This window comes from Oryzias latipes, chromosome 8, assembly GCF_053564925.1.
Source record: "Oryzias latipes strain Hd-rR chromosome 8, Olatipes_Hd-rR_3.1".
NCBI classification, from domain to species: Eukaryota; Metazoa; Chordata; class Actinopteri; order Beloniformes; family Adrianichthyidae; genus Oryzias; species Oryzias latipes.
The window spans coordinates 12269280-12291387 of record NC_136244.1 but is presented as its reverse complement, the minus strand read 5'-3'; the positions used below and the strand labels follow the sequence as shown (position 1 = coordinate 12291387).

General features: G+C 36.1%; 1 protein-coding gene and 1 long non-coding RNA gene across 2 annotated transcripts; one reads left to right on the top strand and one right to left on the bottom strand.

Annotated features, from left to right (window-relative positions):
• Positions 1-14357: 14357 nt before the first annotated feature.
• Positions 14358-20021, bottom strand: LOC101159507 (V-type proton ATPase 16 kDa proteolipid subunit c). The gene is made up of 3 exons (XM_023957671.2): positions 19739-20021; positions 15576-15759; positions 14358-15495 (listed from the first exon to the last, which is right to left on the bottom strand). Exons 1-3 carry the CDS (start codon positions 19812-19814, stop codon positions 15291-15293), a joined length of 465 nt encoding a protein of 154 aa, XP_023813439.1. The 5' UTR covers positions 19815-20021; the 3' UTR covers positions 14358-15290.
• On the top strand, positions 19177-19986 carry LOC144994281 (uncharacterized). The gene is made up of 2 exons (XR_013657734.1): positions 19177-19576; positions 19697-19986. It is a non-coding gene; the product is annotated as an uncharacterized LOC144994281 (long non-coding RNA).
• Positions 20022-22108: the final 2087 nt, after the last annotated feature.

Sequence of the window (22108 nt, the reverse complement as noted above, 5' to 3'; positions counted from 1 at the left end):
GGAGCATTCCAAAAAACACATTATTGGCCTGAGGGTCATAATTCACAATGCTAGAAATGATTAAATAAGTAAAATATACTTTGTACTTTATAAAAGTCTTTGTGCTTTTTATGTTCATTTGAGCTTGTATTGTGATTTTTTTTGCAGTTACAAACCCTGAAGAAGTCCTGCACCAAACTCTGCTGAAAGAATTTTGACAGACAAAAAGCGCGACCCTCAGGCCAATAATCAATAATGTGTTCTTTGGAATGCTCCTTTTTACTGTTTTGTTGAGAACTTAAAACAAATTTCATTGTGATGAGACTTTGTATGCTGCAGAAGTGTTTCATATTAAAGATTGTTGTTTTCAATGCTGTCTTGTTTCTCTTTAAATTTGGCACGTTACAAGAAGTAATCAGGCCAGAATATGATTTTACAATGCACTTTACTTTTTTTTTTACCAACAAGGTAGCATTGTCTCATTTGGTGAGGTCAGAAGACCAAGTGTGTATGTACACTGTATAGGAAGGTAATACGTGAACATACCCAGCATTTACTACTGAAAGTACCATGTAATAGAGTGGAAATAGGGCCGACTTCCTTTTACAGCCCAGTTTCAGTGTACTTAAGGGGTAGTTTCTGTGGTAAATTCATTGTAAATATTATGAAACATACGAGTGCAGACTTAAATTCAAGGTACTTTATTTGTACTTACCTTGTTCATACATGTGGTAAGTACCACAAAAGACACCTTTACACAACATGTAAATACCCAGGAAGAATATTATAAATACCAAGTATGTACCCCATCGGTATGAACCAAATAGTACCACATAAATACACGGTAAGTACCATGTAAGTACAGAGTAGACACAAAAAAGTACCATTCAAGTACCTAGTGAATTCCATAACAAGTACCATGTAAGTACCCAGTAAATTCCATAAAAAGTACCATGTAAGTACCCTGAAAGTACCCAGTAGTTACACAATAAGTACCATGTAAATACCACCTAAGTACACTGTAATTACTGTACTGTAAAAGAAAGCGTTACCGATGGATGGATGGATGGATGGATGGATTTCTCTTTTTGTGTTACAACAATAACTTGTTAGGCAATGCACACAAAAAATTATACATACTATTTCCTTCACCAATGCTGTTCCTATTAGCACATTTGTAGTATGGGGAGGCCGTGGCTTAAGTGGTTGAGCTGGCTGGTCAGTGATCAAAGGATCAGTGTTTCGATCCTTGCTCCCCCCAGTCAACCGTCGTTGTCTTTTTGAGTAAGACACTTCACCCTCCTGCTTCCAGCGTTGATCCACTGGTGTGTGAATGTGTATGAATGTCCCAGTGATGGTCAGAGGGGCCATAGGCGCGTAATGGCAGCCACCCTCCTGTCAGTCTGCCTCAGGGTAGCTGTGGCTACATCAGCAGTTTACCATCACCAAGTATGAATGAGTGTGAATAATGGAGATACATTGTAAGCACTTTGAGCATCTGGAAAAGTGCTGATAAATCCAATTTATTATTATTACTTTTTCCTGTATTAATCTTGCTGTGTTAAAAAATGCTACTAAGCTAAACTAAGACTAATTTTATGCTTAAAGTCAGTTAACCCATGTGCTATCCTATGACCCCACCCTTACATTTACGTGTTCTCCCTACCATGACAAAGGTGACTAAAGGTGAAGAGGATTTCATGTAATCCATGGACACCTGTGAATCATTGAAGAAAAAAGGTTCAGCACACTGTCTTGTGGGGTCTAGATGACCCCACTCCCATTTTCACTCATTCCTTTTGAAGCTTCTGTCTTTCAGTCCAAAAATTCCGTTTCTTAACAGGATGAGGAAACATCTGTTTCTGTGGTGTTCCTGTTTGTTACATTATTTATGTTATAGAGTTGAGGTCTAAAAGTTAATATGTGAACAACTGAACACATATTTTATCAAAAGACTTTTACGTTTATTTATTGTCTTAAATCTTTGTCACATTTGTATGAAGGTAAGAAAAAGTTACATTTTGCCTTACAATCTTATACCAAATACATGCTTTGGGGACAATAGAAAAGAGGATATTAACATGACCAGATTGTTTTTTTTAAAACATTCAGTAGTAGAATCATTTTGTTTGCTCACTTAACAGGATTTAGCAGCAGCTTCTTATTAGCTTTATTTTATTAAAGAAGAAGAAGAAGAACAAAAAAATGTTTTGATAGAAAATCTTGTCTAATGCCTGTGTTGAATTTGGGTTCCTGTTTTTTAAAATTATGGATTAAATGTTTCATTTCATTTTAGGGCAAACCCTGCTAAGTCATACATGGTCATAAAAAAAAAACGTCACTCGATGAATGCTTTACTGACTTCTGTTATTTATTTATTTGTTACTTAGTTTGTTTATTAGTTATAGTTAATCTATTTTCTCTTTTAAATATTCTGTAAAACTGTGTTTCCTGAAACATAATATTCAGTATTTTAAATTTACAATTATTTTTTTGACCTCTTCCGAAAGTACTTACAGTAAATTGTCTTCTGGAATAAACTGAAATTTTATTTAAATCTGATAGACATTAAAAAAGTGAATTGGACTTTTACAATTGTTTTAAAATTTGCTTTATGTCAACAGTTGGATAAAAAATGAAACACATATATACTTTCTTGCTTCTGTCTTAAATGACAGTAGAATATTTGCAATTGTGCTCTTCAACCTCTTCACCTGAGGTGCCTTTGTAATAACAACCGAGCAGTATCTAAAGTGATGCTGTTTTATCTAGCTACAATTGAAGGAAGTAGTTGGTATTACGTTTTTATTTTAGTAGAGCATTTCAGCAAAAAACCTAAACAAATCTTTTAATTATCATTTAAATATGTGACCTGTCCAAATGTCACTTTATTTCAATGTTCAGGTAATTCTCTAACTGTTTCTGTTTTTCAGAATAAGTGTTTGGGTTTTCAGCTCAGCTCAGGTTTTTGTATTACCATTTCACACTGTGGCTGCCACTCCATCCACAGTGACATATGCTCTAACAAAAACCTCCTCCAGGTTTTCTGATAAGCAGAGCAGGCAAACATTTACGTTCTTAGTTTTTCTTGTTGTGTATTTGTTTTTTCACTATACAATAGTTAAATGTTCTATTGTATAATCTTAGAAAAATTCCTATTAAGTAAATTTAGAAATATAAATACTTACAGCTGATTTTTTTAAACCTTAAAAAATGGCATTTTTTTGTTGTGTTTTTTTACCTATTGATTTTCTTACACAGGTTTGTTCTTTTTTTATGATAAACATGTTTTTGAATCATATTTGTGTCATTATGTGTAGTTTTATACAAAGAATATCCTTTTTCAGTGAATGTAGGTTTTTGTCATTGCATGGATCACTGTGGTTCCCATAGTTTCCACTGTGACTCAGCCCTTTACAAAAACCTCACGCTGTTGATCGCTGCATGATTCTTTTTTATTAGAATTATAACACAACTTAGATACCTTTACTTTTACATTTTAATCTCTAGACTTTTAACAAATATTTTTTCCCCAGTGACTTAAAAATATGGTATGTAGGTAAAAATCGAGTTTTTACTTTAAGCTCTGTTAAGAAAATGTTAAGAAATGTTTAGATCAATTTTTTTCTTTTTTTCTGTGTGCAACAAATCCATCAGTATTTTTCTGCTACAAAGTTATGATATAATTTAAATAGAATGAGAAATAAAGGTGGTATAAACTAATAATAGAGAATAAGACTTGGTTCTTAGAAATGTTTTTAACATAGTAAAAAAAAAAGAGAAATAAAGAACAAAATCACACATTTAACTCATGTTAAATGTTGAATTTCTGTGGAATCCCAAAAATATGAAAACTTTTTATTTTTATATTTGTTTGAAATTTGAAAAAAGGCTTTAGAATTCAGTTGAAAGCAGAAGAGGTTTTTGTATTGCCATTTATCACTGTGGCCCCCCAGTATACACTGTGAGAAACAGTCCTACAAAAACCTGCCCACAAAACCTGATGGGACTTTTAAACTTTTTGGGTTAATTTGCCTTAAGGATTTAACATATTTGAAACTTACTTATTTTTTATGTGAGTGACTGAACAGACATATGTACTTAAACATGGAAATGTATTTTAAAGGAAGATAATAAAAGAAAGAACTTAAGAAAAAGTACAACATAGTTTTAGGGCCAGAATACAAAAAAAAAAAAAAAAAATTTTATTTTATGAGATTTTCAAAAATCTCATAGATTTGCGAGTGTTTTTCTCGTAAATTTACGACTAAAAATCTTGTAAATTTGCAAAAAAAAGTTTTTGATTAACAAGGAAAAAACACCAAAGTTGTCTGTTTATCTGAGCCTAGCTTGAAGATGAAAGATGTGGAGCATTTTGTGAAGCTTTATTTCCATATAGGTTACAAAAACAAAGAGATTCTTAATTTTTTGGCGACTAAAATCAGATAATTGTCAGTGTAGCTGGCTTTCCGGAGTTCTGTGTCGATAAAACAGAGTTTCATATGTAAAATAAGGAGCCCAGAGACACGTTTGGGTGGAGAGGACGGCAAACTTTACTTCCTTTTCATTCACAAACCCAGAAGTCCATTTGTCACCTGATGTCATGAACCTTTCATGCACAGAAGACCAATGCAAAAGTAGACAGTTTCACATACGCCCCCTCCTCCAGATGAAACGTCCCATTTCAACATAAAACAACAAAGAGGAAAATAGTCTGATAAATTATTATTATTAGAACATTGAAATTGCCATAAAGTGTGCCTCCTCAAACGGAAGTGTCACACAAACGTAGAGATCTTGTCTTTCGTGGAGGAAGAAAGGATTAAAGTGAACAGCTGCAGGGATACGATGGCTTCATCAACGGGTCGCAGAGATCCTGCAAAACATCCATCAATAAATAAAACATTATTGAAAATTGTGAATCAAACAAATGAGCTTTTAACCCTTGTGCTATCTTAGATGACCCCACCCTTACGTGTTCTCCCTACATTGACAAAGGTGGATAAAGGTGGAAAGATTTCATTTAATCCATGGACACCAGTGAGGTTCACAAATCATTGAAGAAAAAAGGTTTAGCCCACTGTCTAGTGGGTCTAAATGACCCAAATCCCAATGTTAAAGTACCTAGGATAGCACAAGGGTTAATCATTTGGAACATTATCAATAAACATTCAGCTCACCTGTTCAACTAAGTTTTGTCGGTCTGTTCTGCTGCTGCGTGGCGTTCACTTGCTGCTGCAATGTATGCTCACTTTGACTGTATTCTTGTAAATTTACGAATTTTTTTATCATAAATTTATTACTTGAAATCTCGCAATTTTACTTATTTATTTATTTATTTTTGGTGGCCCTAAAACTCAGTTGTACAAAAAGGAAAAAAGAAAACAGTTTTATTTTAAAATAAATGAGAAAACTGTACCTCTTAAAATAATGATAAATTTTGTTTTCAAACTTTTAAAAATGTTTACTTATTGGTTAGATAAATACAACTTGGTGTTATATTCCTGACATCACTGCTGTTTATTTTATGTTTATCTGATAAATACATTTTTACCAGTAAAATGTTTTTATTGAATGCATTTTTTTTACATGCTTGTTTTTGTTTGTGCTTTTTTTAATATTAGATTTAATTTAATAGATGTCACACATGACTTATAAAAGGCAGGAGGTTTTTGTCATGGCGTTTTTCACTGTGGTTGCTATACCACACGGTGACACAACCCTGAACAAAAACTCCACCCTGCAAGTCCCTGAAATGTCCTCTTTTCTAAACTGTAATGCATCTTTTGATTCTGTTGAATTTTCTTTATGTTTGTTGTAACTGCAGTTAGGGAATGTTAAAATAAAAGTGTTTTTTAGGTAATGTTTCTAATCTTTCTCACTAGATAAATCGTTAACCTCTTTATGCATGACTCGGATTTCAATTATATAAAACATTTTCTTCACTGTTTTTCTGTTCAAGATGAAGCTAAATTAGCCGCACTCTTAGATTTCATGGAACATTGCAAATTAGCGACATATGCCATGAAGCTATTCAGTTTTTCTGACCTTTAAGTCTTTAATGAATCTTAAATGCAAATAAAGACAATAAAATGTTTTAAGTTTCATCAGAATTAAATGTAATTTTGCATCAGTGCCCTTTTGTGAATAATTATAAAATATCTAAATTACTACTGTTTTTTGTCAGACCATCTAATTTGACCATGTGACAAAAAAAACAACTTAAAATGAAGGTAATTTAATTCTTCTTTTTCTTTTGGTTGGTTCCTTTAGGTGTCAGTGAATTATTTGCCTCCATCTAATCCTTTTTCCACCTCACTCACACCACCAACCACCCTTTCAATTATTTAGATAGATAGGACTAGGTGCGAAGGACTTCCTGAACCTCACAGTAGAGCAAGGCGGTCGCTGAATGCACTCCTTTGGTCAGCAAGGAGTCTGTGTAGGGTATGATCGGTGTTCTGCATTATGCAGATTTTTTAAAGTCTCTTAGTGGAGAAATAAAAGGTGAAACATGGATTTGTTCACTGCATGAGTCCATACTGTTGCTCACAAATGCTCATTTCTGACCTCAGCCTCTCTTCTTTCCCTCTTTCCCATAACGTCATTGTTTGTCTCATCAGCTTCCTCTGTTTCTACAGCTCTGCACGTCTCCTTTGTTCCTAAAATTACATTAGAAATGGGTTTGTGATTGACATAACTGATTTGGCTTTGGTTTAATGTCAGACACAACTCTCTGCATGGGACTGACAGATAAAAAGCATTGGATTGTGCCCCCTTGTGGTGGAAAATGATAAAGAATGGGAATACAGTTGGTCTTGAAAAACATACCTGTAAAGATATGGAAGTATTAAAGAGAGGTGGCAGCAGAATTTCTGACTGGACTATTTAAAAAGATCTTTGACTGTGAGAGGATGTCTAATGAATAGAGGAGAAATGTTCTATGCCCATTTTTAAAGAAACCAAGTCTCATCACAAAATGTGTAGTAGCTTTACGAAATCTGGCTTAAATTGTGGGATGGCTACGTTTCATTTTTTGTTCAACTTTTCCTCAAAAAGGCTCTGAAATCTACGGAGCCGTGACCTATGGGTAAAAAAAAGTGTTAGCTAAGTCTTAACATTGGTGTCAGAAGAGGGATTTTAAAAACAATGTTGCTACACCGCTACGCCGGTGATGACCCATCCAGAGCAGTCTACAACAGCCAGTGATGACAACACGCAACCCAATCAAACTTTCTCGATACAATGGCTTAACACCAGTGAAACTATACCAGTTTCAGGTCAACTTGGTGGCCGGTTATTGGGGATGGAGCCCCAGAGAGACTGTTACACACCTAGCCCTAGCTTTGCTGCTGGACCTCTCTTCTGGGGAGCAGCGAGACCTGTCGGCATTGACAGCAGCACTGGAGAGACGCTTTGGAAAGCAGATTTTAGAAGAAAGTGACGAGAGCAGTTGGAGTCTTGGCGCCGTAGAGACAATGAACGCCTTGGGACCCTAGCCCCTGATGTGCAGCCAGTGGCGGTTTTTGATATGGGCGAGGTGGGCGGTTGCCCAGGGCGGCATGTCATAGGGGGTGGCCTTTTATCAGGGTGCACACCTCTTAGTATTATGTCAAAGGAAGTAGCTTAGCGATTGAAGATACTGCTATCTTTCACTAAGATAAGCCTGCAATATCCAGATTATTGTGCTTTAATTTTGACACAACTGATACTGAACATTGCACCCATGTCTTCATCCTCTCCCCTCTCCACACTTATGGTGCAAAAAAAAACAAAAACAAGTATACACAACAGGAGGATAAAACTAAGAGAGAAACAAGGTAAAACAGCCACATGAAAAGGAATTAGGCAGAAGAAAAACCCGTGCTCAACCCAATTTCAACCAGAGCAGGCAGAGGGGACCCGAAGTGCATGTGACCACCACTACATCTGAAGGTAGATAGAACTGAACCTACAATCTTCCAATCCAAGATGTCAATCGCTCTACCTCTTTAAACAATCACTCTGGAGAAATCAAGTCTCTGCTAACGGCTAATGGTTTACTCAAAACAAATGTCTGAATGATATTTGGTTAGTTTTAAGGATCTTAATGTGCCATGTGTAATATTAGGATAATTATCATATGTTTGTTTCCTGTCTCCTAAAAATAAAATAAAAATAAAATGTTATCATTAAAGAAAAAAATTGCAGGTTAACATAGAGATAAATTATATTTAACCATAAAAGTTATAAAGTGTTTTTCTGTCTAATTTTCTTTTTTTGTTTACCCGCATATGTTTTCCAAACTTGAGTGAACTGAAATGACTCTATGATCTGATGTTTGTTGTTTGTGGAGGTTTTTGTGCAGCTGCTTCACTGTCTTCAGTCACTGTGCTTGATCGTGCACAGAAGTAAACAGCAGAATCTTCTGCTGTCAGGCTGCTGATCTCGAGGTACTGAGAGCTGCTGGACACAACTTCAGTCATGAGGAAACGACCCTGAAAAGAACTGGAATATGTGGGAGAGTTGTTTCCTGTGTTCATACGTCCAATCCACTCCAGAGCTCTTCCTGGTTTCTGTCTGATCCAGTGGATGTAGAAGCTTGTCATGCTATAACCAGAACAGACACATGACATCTTCACAGTTTCTCCAGGTTTTTTCACCACATTTGGACTCTGATCCAGTTTGATCTGACTCAAGACTCCTGTAAGAAAAACAAATCATCATAAATCCAATGATGAACATTTGTAATTATTAATTATATATTTAATTTTCTCACCTTGCAGGAAAAGTAAAAATACTAAACTCCAGATTTGTGTCATTTCTACTTTAAGTTACTGTCTTTCAGTTTTTCAAAGTAAAGTCACAAACATGAAGAAAAGTGTTTCAGTGTTCTGTCAGAACCTGTTCTTGTTTCTTTGGTCTGTTTATGAAGAAGGAGCTTTGCAAAGACCTCCTCATGCAAAAGTCATGATTACAAATATTTAATGAAAAAAAGGCAAATGTGTTGTTTTCTAATCTCCTCCCACACAATCTCCACCCAAACACATGTAGAAAGGATCCCTGCTTTTAAACATTATTTTCCAACATAAAAAAACGACTTTGAAAAGCATGCCTGCATACAAAATAACGCTAAATTAATAATTAGTCATTCAAGTAAAAAAATACAATTTTCTTAAAACTTAGAAACAAAGTAAATGTCAAGTGAAATCCTTTTGTTCTTTTCTTATTGTACATTTTATGTGATCTGGATTTTATTGAAAGACAAGTTGGATGTCAAAGTGTTTCCTCTCACAGTGAAAGCATCACAGTTCAGTTTCTATCATTTTTGTTTGTTGTCATTAAATTAAATAAAACAAAGGAAAAAACTAAAACTTAACATTTATTGTAACATTTTGCCAACATTTCTCACATTGTCTTTATCTTGATTCAGGTCAGAAATTGCCACTCACACTCAAGTGAACTGCATCAGAATCCATTTAAAAGTAAACTGAGATTGTCGCTCTTAAGAGGACCAGCCTTTCCTTGTTTGTGTTGAAGCCCATTGGATAACTATTGTTGTAAATACTGGACTAAATACGTAAATAAAATTGAATTGAATTGTGTTCAGTTGACCTGCCAAATGAAATGGACTGTCTGAGAAAATTAGTCTTGTTTTTAGTGTGCAACTTATGACAAAAGGAGTCACTGACCTTTGCTCTTCTCAGGAATTACTGGGAAATGTTTAAAAAAAACAATTGATCTTTGAATTCATTTGACATTTAGAATGTCCAAAAACAAACGGAAGAGTAGATTTTAATCATTTTTGCAGGGTTTTTTTTTTTAAATCTGGAATTTCTTCCTTGATGTTGTGAATGTGATTGTTTGAAGTATGAAATATATGTTGGAAAAAACAAAGGCTGAAGCTGGAAAGGAGAGAATTTGGACACAGTACATCTGTTGTATTTTAAAACGTAGTACATTAAACATATTGCAGCATTTGATGAGCTGCAGTTAAATAGTAAAATATAAAGTTTAGAAAACTAATATTTATAAGAATTGAATTCTTTTCATGCAAGAAAATTATAATTAGAATCCAAATCATGCTCAATAATCAAACCTCAGACTCAGTCCAACTTTTATCATCTCTTTTCAAATATAGAGAGATTGAATTTGAGCTTCATGTAAAGGAAAGTAATGGATGAAATTATCTGTCTTAGAATATGATATGAAAAGATCGGTTTAAAGGCTGATGATCTCTACGGATTTTATCAGAGAAAATGATATTTCTGGCATCCAGAAAAGACTGTATTAGCTCTCCTACAAAGGATATTTTGAGAATAATTGTCTTGTTTGTCATTCTCATTGTGTTCATAGTGGTTACTTTTTCTCATAGTGAGCTCTTGGATCAGCAGCATTTAACTAAATGACCAAAAACACAAATAATAGTAAACATGCCTAAGTCTTCTTGTAAACTCTAATAAGAACACAAACCCTGCAAAACAGGAATTCAGAAACCACAACTCCCCCTACTGCTTTAATGTTGTGTTAGTCCGTGGTTTCCTGTATCCTCTACTGCCACCTTTAGATATTTGGGGTTTTTGTAAAGCCTTCATGGTAACATGAACCACTGTGGTTGGCGGGCACAGTAATACAAAGCAGAATCTTCTGGCTTTAGATCGGACAGTTTCAGATAAACAAAACTGTTGCTGTTGTCTCTGGTGATTTCTGTTCGTCCTTGCAAACTGTCGGCATAAACAGTTTTACTTGCATCATACCAAATAGCCCCAATCCATTCCAGTGATTTTCCCACAGGTTGTCTAATCCAGTTCATGCCATATTGGTCAAAACGAAATCCAGAGCCTTTGCAGGAAAGACTGAGGACTTCCTGAGGCTTTTTAACCATTGAAGTGGAGGGAATGGACTCCAGAGCCTGTCCATTCAAACCTGCTGACAAAGAAGAGTTTAAAGGAGATTTGTGAAATTAAGAAATATAATTTTCTTTTTTTTCTTTTTTTTGGTCCGAATAACTTACAAGGTAGATAAAGAGTTATAAACAGGACAGAGAGTTTGACCATCATCTTGAAAATGGAGTCAGTGAACCTTTTCTCACTGATGAATGCAGGTTATACAGACAGAGAAATAAACGCCCTTTGTATTTGCATTTGGGTAGATAAAGGGAGGAGTCAACCTGCCTGATTTAAATATAGTGTATATGAAGTTTGATGACAGAGAAAAAAACGGCAATTCCAAGGATTTAATGTACCGGTAAATATGATCAAACTTCCTGTGTTGCTGAAGGCACTTATTGAAAGGAACGAAAGGCTAAGAATTTTCTACAAAGACTTTAAAGTCCAGTACAGTGGACTCTGCAGGTTTGAAGAAACACAGATTGAAATTTAAAATAAGTCCCAGAATACAGGAAATGACCTCTTTCTGTTTTAGAGGAAGACTTACTGCAGTGAGATGGGATTTGAATTATAAATGGAGAGAAAAAAATAGATTATAGTAAATTTTCCACATGACAGATCAGCTTTTCATTGGTTTGAAATGTTGTTGCCTCCACCGGGCACAGTTTCTATTTGTAAAGCCTCATTTGAAAAGTTTGCAATCAAAAGAATTTTAAATACCGGTACATTTCTAAACATTTTTCAAGATGTAGCTTTAAGTTGATAAGCGGTGCAAGAACTCCATTGTGGGCTTTCTGCAATCAATAATTCTTTGATCAGGTCCACTGATGTTATTAGCTCTGTGTGGTGCCTCCCCTTAGTAAAACACAGTAATTTCCACAGGCTATATGACACTTTCATTTAGAATTCCAATGTATCTAAAGAATTAAAGATTAGAATGAAGAATTTATCCAGTTATGGAAATTTTCTGTTGAACTTGATAAAAATAACATTGTTTTCAAACCCGAGCACCAAAGACAACCACAAATATCTTCCTAAAGGCTGTCTGATCCAAGAAACTCTTCCTTTATTTATTTTACAATGTTTTATTGTAAAATAAAACATTGTAAAATAAATAAAGGAAGAGTTTACAATGTTTTATTGTCTTTACTGAATGAATTATAGCTTCTAAAGATCTCTGGTCACAGCAAACCTCTAATTCGTTACATTTAAGTGGATATTTTTCTCCTGGCAGAACTGCTGCTTTCAGAATTTATTCTGACAAACTTTTTTATTGGTTATAATGAAAAGTTTTCTCTTTACACAGTTTGGTGTTGAAGAGGTTTGCAAAAACACAACTGAAAGTCAGTTTCACAGACGTTGAGCTCGACAGGACAGAGTGATCCGGTTATTCAGTTAGAGGAAGCTTTGTTCAACACCCAGCTCCCAAAAAAGTCCAGAAAGACAGAAGTGAAAGGACAGAAAGAGCAGCAGAGCATGGCAGACTGCAGGTGTGAGGTGTGGTTATGCCAGGAACACAAAACAGAGAAGATGGAAATATCTCATCTTTGTTTACATAAGCTTTGTCAAAGGTTTGACTTCAACCATCAAGTGGTTTGATGAAAACTTCAGACAAGATAAAACATGCATAAACTTGAACTTCACAAAAATGAAACCCCAGAAAAAGATTGTGGAGCGAATAAATTCTTATTTTCACTATTTTATTTAAATAAGAAAAATATATGGAAAATAGAAATGTTGAAATAAAATAACAGGTCAAAGGCCAGCATTAAAAGCTGATTTTTAATTGATTTCTTTAAAAAGAGTTTTATGATTTTTATTTGATTGTTTTTATAAATTGTATGTATAAGTAAACTGAAGCTTCAGAAACTAAATTAGGATTTATTTTATTTCGAACCTTCAGAAAAAAACATGTGAGGAAAACAGCTAATGGTTTTCTTACATCAGTTTGTAAATGAACAAAAATGATAGTAGGAACATTATTAATAAAGTTCAGAACTAATTTGAACATTATTGTTTTTCTGAATTTGCTTAAATTATCCACAAGAGGGAGACAGAGCTCCAGAAACAGCTTCCCCAGTGTAAATTAAAGTAAATAAGCGTATTGCTTATCTTTACTGTTTTTATTTTATTTTAGAGTGGATTCCAAAGGAGAAGAGGAAACTATAAGTAAACTAGTTTCCAACATTGGAATTAATAAATGAAGAATAACAGCACAAAAAACACAAAAAAGTCAAAGAATTTCAGAAAATGTATATATACAAATGTAACAAATGATCTAGTTTGTACGTTAGAGTGGCTTTACGTTGAATCAGTATGTCACTTATCAGAGATACAGGTTTACTCTACAACAATTTAATATGATATAAAATGAACAAGCTATTCTTTCAAGAGTCATTTGGGAAAAACCAGTACTTTTTTTTGTCTGTTGTATTACTGTAACTGAATTTCGCTGAATTGTAAATATGATATCTTTTCAGGTTACAAAACACCAGATGTTGCAGATTATCTAATTTACAATCTGCTAATGTGGTTCGAAGCAGACTTATCTATTAGTTTTTTGAAAAAATATTAAAATGACCTTTTTGCCACCTTAAACGGCATAATGTCCACAAAGAGTTTAGGGAGAAACGTACATCACAAAGGGTGTCAATCGCAGGGGCCATCTTGCCACAGAAAATAAGCTTACATCCCAGAGAAATTTTGACTTTTTTTTTATTAGTTTAGATTTTGTAAAGCCTTTAGATTAAAATGGTCATAATAAATATTTTAAGCAAAAAAGACCCTAGAAAGTTTTTCAAAGTATAAACAGTGCAAGTCTGCCCCCTGCTGTTCAAATAGTAAACATCAACCTGGCAATTACTAAACCCCAACAAACTGGAACTATAAGAACTTCCTGTTCAAACCAAAGACTCTTAAATTTTTTGTTGATGTTTCCTTAAATTCTTTGTCTAGTTTAATGCTCTTCGATTGAGATATTATGCATTTGCATTGTTCAATTGATACAGTCAAGCACCATAATGTGCTGGTTTGATATTAAAGACGGCACATTTGGATTTTTCCAAACATCTTTGAATCTTCCTTTCCTCAAATCTGCTATATAAAAATGTTTTCATGCAAAAAGACCAAACCTCACTGCTTAGGTGGCTTGTTACCGATTTATTAAATATCCTTTAAAAAAGGAAGTTTGTTGAATAGATTTCAAATTAAAACCTCATTTATTTTAGGCTGTTTTCTTTCTCTAAGGGTGTTTGCCTGCAGCTCACTTGTCTGGTAAAAATAATAATCAGTAAATTGAACTTTCTAAATAAGTTAAACTTAAAATAGATATGGATTTTTTTAAATCATTAAACCTAATATTAACAGATATTGTCACAAGCCTGGCCTTTGAAGGTGTTCTTAAAATGTATATTTGGTGAATTATTTTACAAATTTGTGATTTTTTCATGAGAAAACATTGGTGTTAAAACAAACCAAAGCATTTCAAAATAAAGTGACTTCACATGCAAGTTCTGGAGGAAGTTGAGTTTTATTTGGAAATCTGACAGGCATGGCTGAACAGTGAGCTCTCACTTTAAACAAAGAACAGAAAAAACAAAACCAAAAAAAAAAAAAACAAGACAGCAGCACTACAGATAAACAATACTAGTATTTGGGAATGTCATCTTAAACATGAATCCACTTGCAGACGTTACAGTCAAAGCACTCACGCTCACATACGGTCTTCTTCATGTGAACATCCTCCAATATTTATCACTATATCCAGAGGAATTTTGAGAACAATTACCAACGGTGCATTGAATCTAACTATACACAGATCATTTATATATTATTATGTATATAGGGTATTTAATAAACAATTTTCCATTTAGACATTTTTAGAATTTTCCTCTCTTTACATAAATAGTAAGAAAAAAAAAGATCTGCGATTCAAGAATGGTCCCCCGAACATGAAAATAAATAAATAAATAAATACTAGTGTCCACAATGTTTCAGCAGTCTTGAAAACCAAAGATGACGATTAAAAACCACCAACGAAAGACAGAAAAATCAGAGGAAGGAGGTGTGGAGAGGGGTACACACCGATATTCACACTCACAGCACAAACTGGTAACTACGTATACTAGGGGGGGGGGGGACTCTGGATCACTGTACACTTTAAGAATAGACGATATATCAGGCAGACTGTCCACACATCATCTCACAACAAACAGTACATGTTCATGCCAGTTCTGTGCGCACCAGACCTGACAGAGCTGGACGGCTCAAAGCAATATGGAATAGATCTACCGAGGCCAAAGCCGTCAACGTTGACCACCATTATCTCTCCACGCCATCCCATCCTGTCAGACCCAGACGGTGTTATGGAAGAAGGTGAAAATCTCCTATTTGTTCTTGCTGCTTGGATGTGGAATGAATGAGATGGGAGTTGGATGGAGACATTTATTTTGTAGATAGGATGAGGGCCACGATGAGGCCGTAGAGCCCCAGCACCTCAGCGAAAATCAAGATCAGGATCATGCCCACGAAAAGCCGTGGCTGCTGAGCAGTGCCTCTCACGCCGGCGTCGCCCACGATGCCGATGGCGAACCCAGCTGCCAGACCGCTCAGGCCCACGCTCAGGCCAGCGCCAAGATGCAGGAAACTCCTGATAGAGAGAAGCAGAGAATAATGTTCCCCAACATATATGAACGTGTTAGCAGCAAATCAAAGGGAGGCTCTTCTTACTTGTAAAGGCTGACTCTCTCAGAGATGTTGTTTGCTATAAGCACGGCTACCACCAGCCCATAGATGGCTATGATACCAGCCATGACCACGGGGATGATGGACTTCATGATGAGCTCCGGCCGCATCACAGACATGGCAGCGATGCCTGTGCCGCTCTTTGCCGTCCCATACGCCGCTCCTAATGCTGCATGGAAAAGACGGAGTATGATTCTACACATGCATCAACACAACTGACAAAGATTGGAGCTTTATTTTTATGTAAATCCATGCCACGTACAGATTAAATGTGTTGGAAAAATGATTAGATCAAAAGATGTCAGACGCCTGCCCATCAGTCGCCTAAACTGCCTGTTTTGGGGCAGAATAGGAACAAATAGAAGATGGTGTGAGTAACCTGAACATGCAGGATCCACTAATGCTTTATATATATATGGTAGTCAATTATTCTAGAGTTTTAAATAAATACAATTTCAATCGAAATGTCCAAAAATGACAGGTGATGAGAAATTGTTTGTATTCTTCACCTTTGAATTTAACCATAAAGACCTTGCTAATGGGAAACAATCCAGCAACTTCCTGTTCTGATGACGTGACCATAATTCAATTCACGTCCATCCACTCCTCAACAGAGCAGTGTCCTTATGAGAAAATGAGGCTAAATATAAACTAGACGGTTTCAAATCGAGTAAGAAGGCAGCAGGGACAGCAGCACATTCAACAAACCAGCTGTGTGGCAGATATAAGCTCTTCTTCAGAAAACATTGAAGATCACTTGACATCATGGAAATACAAATGTGCGGATTAAAAATTCCTACTTCGATCATCTTTTGATCCATTTTTAAAGTGTTGCCAGTGGTCTTTTAATTGTGATTGTTTTAGCCATTTTCTCTGTTTAAAATGTAGTTTTTTAGTAGTTCATCAGAAATTCTCCTTTGAGTTGAACTGTTTGTGTGGAGCAACCGTCCCCCCTTCCCCGCTTCTGAGAGATCTCCGTTTACACTCTCTCCCACTAACTTACAGCCCTTCAAACCCCCAACCTAAAACTAGCGGAGCAGCAAAAACGGCGAGCAATCTTTGAGCCGTCCAGCCGCACAGTTTTCAGCCAGATGCCAGTTCAGACGAGGAAAACGAAGTCAGACTTGGATCTATTTGAATATGAGTGGATGCATCAGAACGGACCGAAGCAGGGGGGGGCTTGTGGCCCGTCCATCACATTACTACATAACAAATAAAATCTTTTTAAAGAAATACTGAATAAAACCTTCACTTTATATATATCTTCTCCATCATCAGAAATATGCCACAAGAACAAGTTCAAACCACAAGTGGGTTTTAAAGACAGCAGCAACTGAGAAAATATGCTTCATTAATTAGTAAAGTCCAGGCAAAAGTGCTTTTTTGATTAACCAATCTGGTGATTGACAGAAAAACCTTTGGGGGGGCATTAAAATGGGGGTCAGGTCCTACTGTTAACTTTCAGACTGAAAACACCAACATGAAAAACTGGATTCTAGCTGACTGTTTCAGAAAGGCTCTTCATTCCAGAAGCTTCTACGCTTCATTAGTTTGTCTGGGATCGGATCCAGATTCTGGTTGGATCACTACAGCAGGTTCCAGTTTTTCTAAAAAAGAAGGTTTCAGGCTGTCGTCCCACTAAAAGGAAATGTAACCGCTGACAAAGCTAATATTCAAGGGCACTCCAGAAGGACTCGTGTCAAGAATGTTTATGTTTCTCTTAAATCTTTCAGTCCGTTTAGACTGTTTTGTGTGAGTGTGTGGGGGGGGGGAAGATGTTTAAATCAGAGGCATCCCTACAGGGTGATGCCGCCATCACCACACTGGGCTGCAGGGAAGGTTTCAAAGAGGTTTTCTTTAGATGCCTCCTAGCAAACCATCGTGTGATTTAACTGAACACTTTTCATTCCTGATTACTCAATTTGATTGGGAGATAATATTACCTCTTTAAAATATTTTCATTCAAGAATATGAAAAACATAGATGCTGCTGGAAATGGAGAATTTCCTAGATCTGTGCAGCATAGATCTTATTCCATACAGTTAGTTTTTTTAACTGATGCAAGTCAATTGACGTTCTCATCTTCAGGTTCCACACAAGTGTCAAATACCACTAAAATGTAATTTCTTTGACCTAAGAAGTAATTTCCCAATTGTGTTCTTAAAACTATTACAATTGTGATAATCTTACATCCATCTCAGTATTAAAATAGTTTGTTTGGTTGACAAAATGTACCTGAATTTTTGTTAAAAATGCATCTTGAATGTAAAATGTGGAAATTTAAGTTCAAGAAAAGGTTGCATTATTTTAAGCACATAAATCATATTTTTGGTGTTGTTGACATGTTTCTTTTGGTATTTTTCTAATAATGAACATTTATAAGGAAATTTAAGCTTAAAACATTATTTCCGAGTATTTCCGTCTTTAAATCGTTGTCTGTCAGGAGCAGACAAACAATGATGTTGGAAAAAGATTATGCATGTGACCTAGAAGCTACAATCTGCAGGCCGCAAGCTCCCTGCTCTGCTCAATCCCGATGTATCCACTGGTAGGCGACTAGATCCATGCACGCCATTGTTAACGTCGTCCAACTGTACGGTTGGATAGTTCCAATATTGCTTTTTGTTGATGTTGGTGGTTTTCAGAGGCTATAAGCTAGCAGGAGAGCTTGTTAACAGATGGGTGACGGGAAATGGGGGGTGGGCTTACTCCACGCCAACAGTCAGGACAGCTCAAAGGCAAATTGATTATGAAATACTGCTGCTCTTCAGAAACTATCGTTTGGTCAGAAGTCCATCACTACTTTGTGCGTTTGTCCTTTTGTAGTGCTGTCCAGATCTACTATTTCAAAATTGAGGGCCCTAGACATTTTCCAGAAGTCTCTGCAAAGAAATCCAGTGTGCATTGATTCTCACTAAATTGTCAAATATAGACAACAATGCACTGCAATTGAAGGATTGTTCATGTAAAAGAAAGGTTATTTTAATTTATTTTTAGACACTATCCAAGTTTTCATCATCAGAACACAGTGGATTCATAAATAGTTTTCCTAAAATGTTCTGGATTTGTTTTTTGGACTTTGGGAAATCTGTGACGCCCTATTTGCCGATTAAAAAAAGCAAAGTAGTGAGCAGTGCACTGGATAGTCCTGTACTATAAAGTTTTTTAGTAGTTAGGAAGAAGGGCGGGAATTCTGACAAAGCCTTAGACCTAGAAAAAGACACAGGTTTGGGGGTTTTGGCTAAAAATGACATTATTGTAATTAGAAGAAAACTGGGAGTGCTTTGGAAATAGATCAGAATTCGAACATGTGACCAGGAAAATGCATAAATAAAAATGGACAAATCCCTTTAAATAAAAAAAGAAAGAAAGAAAACTATGCACCTTAATATTTGCAACCTTAAAAAGTTAAAAAGAATATATATTTTTGAAATGTAAAAATAACCACAAAACATGTGCAATGACCTTTTAAATGCATGATTACATTGTTTTTAATCCCTCCCAACCAAAATAAATGTGTTCCAAAGAGTTGGGTATTTGAATGGGTGGCTGGATGTTCAAGAGGATCAGCAGAGGAGCATCAGGATGGACGGAGGGGCAGATCTTCCCTTAAACATCACAGGCCTCCATTCCGCCTTTTCACATTAAAAGCCGAAGGGGTTTTATTTAATAGCAAAAGCAGCTGAAAAACGGTCTTATTTTTAGTTTATTTGAGAATGTCATATACTGAGGTGGATTGTTGTACATTTATTATGAAAGATTAAAAAAAAAAAGACTTCTTCTGGCTCGAGCGGGAGAGCTCCCACCTGGTTGATGGTCTGCGTCAGCAGCTCAGAGCTGCAGCCTGTGAACAACGAGGACCCTAAGCTAACAGAGATGGAGCCTGCTGTGACATCAGCGCCACAGACAGACAGACAGACGGCCTGCAGTCAGCTGCTTGCGGTCGGAGGAGCAGCTTCTCCGCCTCACAGTCGCATCCACGACAGGTGTGCGCTCAGCGGCCGCCTCTACACCCAACCACGCGGATTTTCTTCACTCATACGTCGGCTTTACCTCCCCCGTGTGAATCCCAACCCCCCTGTAAACGCGTACTCAGCCTTAAATAGGGGTGGAACGAAGGCGTGAAGGGAACAAGCTGGTGTAGTTACCGCTGAAGACCATGGCCGCAGAGGCTCCCATCACAGCGAAGAAAGGCGAGTACTCGGGGCTCTCCTCAGAAGACATTCTCGCGCTTCTCTCTCTCGGGGCGATAACAACGCTACGGGGCAGACTATCTTCTCTTTGCGAGGGGGAGTCCCCTGTCCCACCGTCTGCTCTCGGCAGGTTTTTAAAAAAAAGACTGTGAGGACGGCAAAAATGACTCTGCCAGCGGGAACACCGGTGTAGAAGAGGAAAATGGCGAAACGGGAAAAGTCACGTGACCAGCCATCCCGGAAAGATCCAATTCCACTGGAGCAGGTGGGCTCCGCTCCAACAGCCGTCTGTTCCCCGATATTTACGACAACGTTAAATGTCATTAAAAATAAATACATTTAATGACTTAAATTGTGATTATGTGTGTCGGGCGCTCGTGGTGCGTTTTGTACGGTATTTAGTCCAGCTCATCATAAATGTTGGTATGATCTGCTGCAAGTGCACTGACTGCAGTTGGAACGCTAGTCGTCACTACACGCTGGCACAACAATCATGAGGTACCAAATGTTCAGAAACCACCACAAAATGACTGAACTGTGGTTTTCAAGCACAACGAAAAATAATTCTGCTTTTCAGTGTGAGGAGACGAGCTCACAGAAAAACTGGAGACAGTCGAGTGGAGGTCTACTGTCAAGGTGACACTAAAGAAATAAAGAATATAAAAATGGGTGTTTCTCAGTGCACGCCAAGTAAGGGACACTACTTCTTTTTATATATATATATATATATATATATATATATATATATATATATATATATATATATATATATATATATATATACATACACATTTTCAGGACACAATAAAAATCAGGATATGTGTACATATAGTATACTTATATTTCATTTTTGAGTATCTCTTTAGTCGAAGTGTCATGAATCAGGAGCAGACGGAAAAATACTTTTTGAAAAAGAGCTTTTTTATGACGTAGAAAATAAGCTAGGGGGGGGCGGGATTGCTCTCTGATAGTCAATGGTTGCTCTGCACCAACAGTCCCACTCACAACTCAGAGGTGAATTTCTAAAGAACTTTTTTCTTGAACAACACAGATTTTTTTACATTTTGGATTCAAACCCCATAATCATAAATAACTAAAATGGGAACGCTTCTACAATGGATCAAAAGAGGACTTTAAAACTTTTACACATAATTTATTATGATTTGTCAGAATAGTTTGTTATTTATGTGTTAAAGTATTTATAGCTTATAAAGTATTTGTGTATAACAAATAAAAATGGTCTATGCATATTTAGCGGTTCACTATCTTCTAAATGAGAAGCTCACTCAGTTTGAAGTGGCCTTTATTGGTCATGGGGAGGAAATAAAGGCCACAGTTCTGGAACTCATGGGATTTGCTCCTGATCCTCAGCTGTTCTTTGCATCTTCAAGAAAATGTTTCACCAAGCTGCATTAACTCCAACGTGATTGTGAATTCAGTGAACGTGTGTGTGTGTAAATATATATATATATATATATATATATATATATATATATATATTACTAGATAAAACTGCAACCTGTTTCTGAATAACAGACTAAAAAAATAAAATATTTACATTTTAAAATGTCATTTGAAAAATGTGCATGTGTGTGTGTGGGGGGGGTAATGGAAAAACTACGGTGACATGAAATGCAGGTCTTCATTTCTGGGAATTGAATATAGCAAGTAGAAAAACAAGTGGATGCAACAGAGAAGACTGCCTTTTTTCCTTTGACATAAAAAACTTGTATAAAACTATAATGTCATAAAAGTTCTTGTTTGGTTTTATTCCAGAATATGCTGGTTAATGAGTAAAAATGTATAGCAAGAACAATTAACAGCATAACTTACCGCACAGGCTCAGAATATAATGGACATTGCTGCTCCTCTACTCCTTCATACAGATGAAGTTAGTCAGTTCGTCTGCATAAAAGTCATTCTCCCATTACAGATACAAACAGTACTTTAAAAGCTCAATATTATCATGTATCCAAGATGGATATCGTTCTGATCTTTTTATTTACTTTGTGTATATCTTAGGGGAAAAAAGTTTGGATTTCAAGGTATAAAAAAAGGGCCCAAAATCAATCATTTCTGCCAGACTGGATGATAGATTCAATGGTGTGCTCCACACTGCCATCTGCTGGCCAAAGATAAAAGTGGAATAACGCTTCAGAAAAAAAGGGAAATAGTTTTTTTTTGGTACGCAACTGCAACTTACATTGGCTAAACTTAATGCACAGGTAAATCCCAAATATCAGCTGTGAAGGCAGACCAGTGGAAAATACAAGTTTGATGATTGAATATGTAAGAGCAAAAAAAATAAAGTTTTCCAACAAACAC

What these genes read in the sequence shown, in the direction of transcription:
- LOC101159507 (XM_023957671.2), bottom strand. Translation starts at nt 19,814, where the DNA reads ATGTCTTCTGAGGAGAGCCCCGAGTACTCGCCTTTCTTCGCTGTGATG. An exon ending in TGCGGCCATGGTCTTCAGCG is followed by an intron (nt 15,760 to 19,738) that starts GTAACTACACCA and finishes TTTTCCATGCAG; the next exon opens with CATTAGGAGCGGCGTATGGG. An exon ending in GAGAGAGTCAGCCTTTACAA is followed by an intron (nt 15,496 to 15,575) that starts GTAAGAAGAGCC and finishes TCTCTCTATCAG; the next exon opens with GAGTTTCCTGCATCTTGGCG.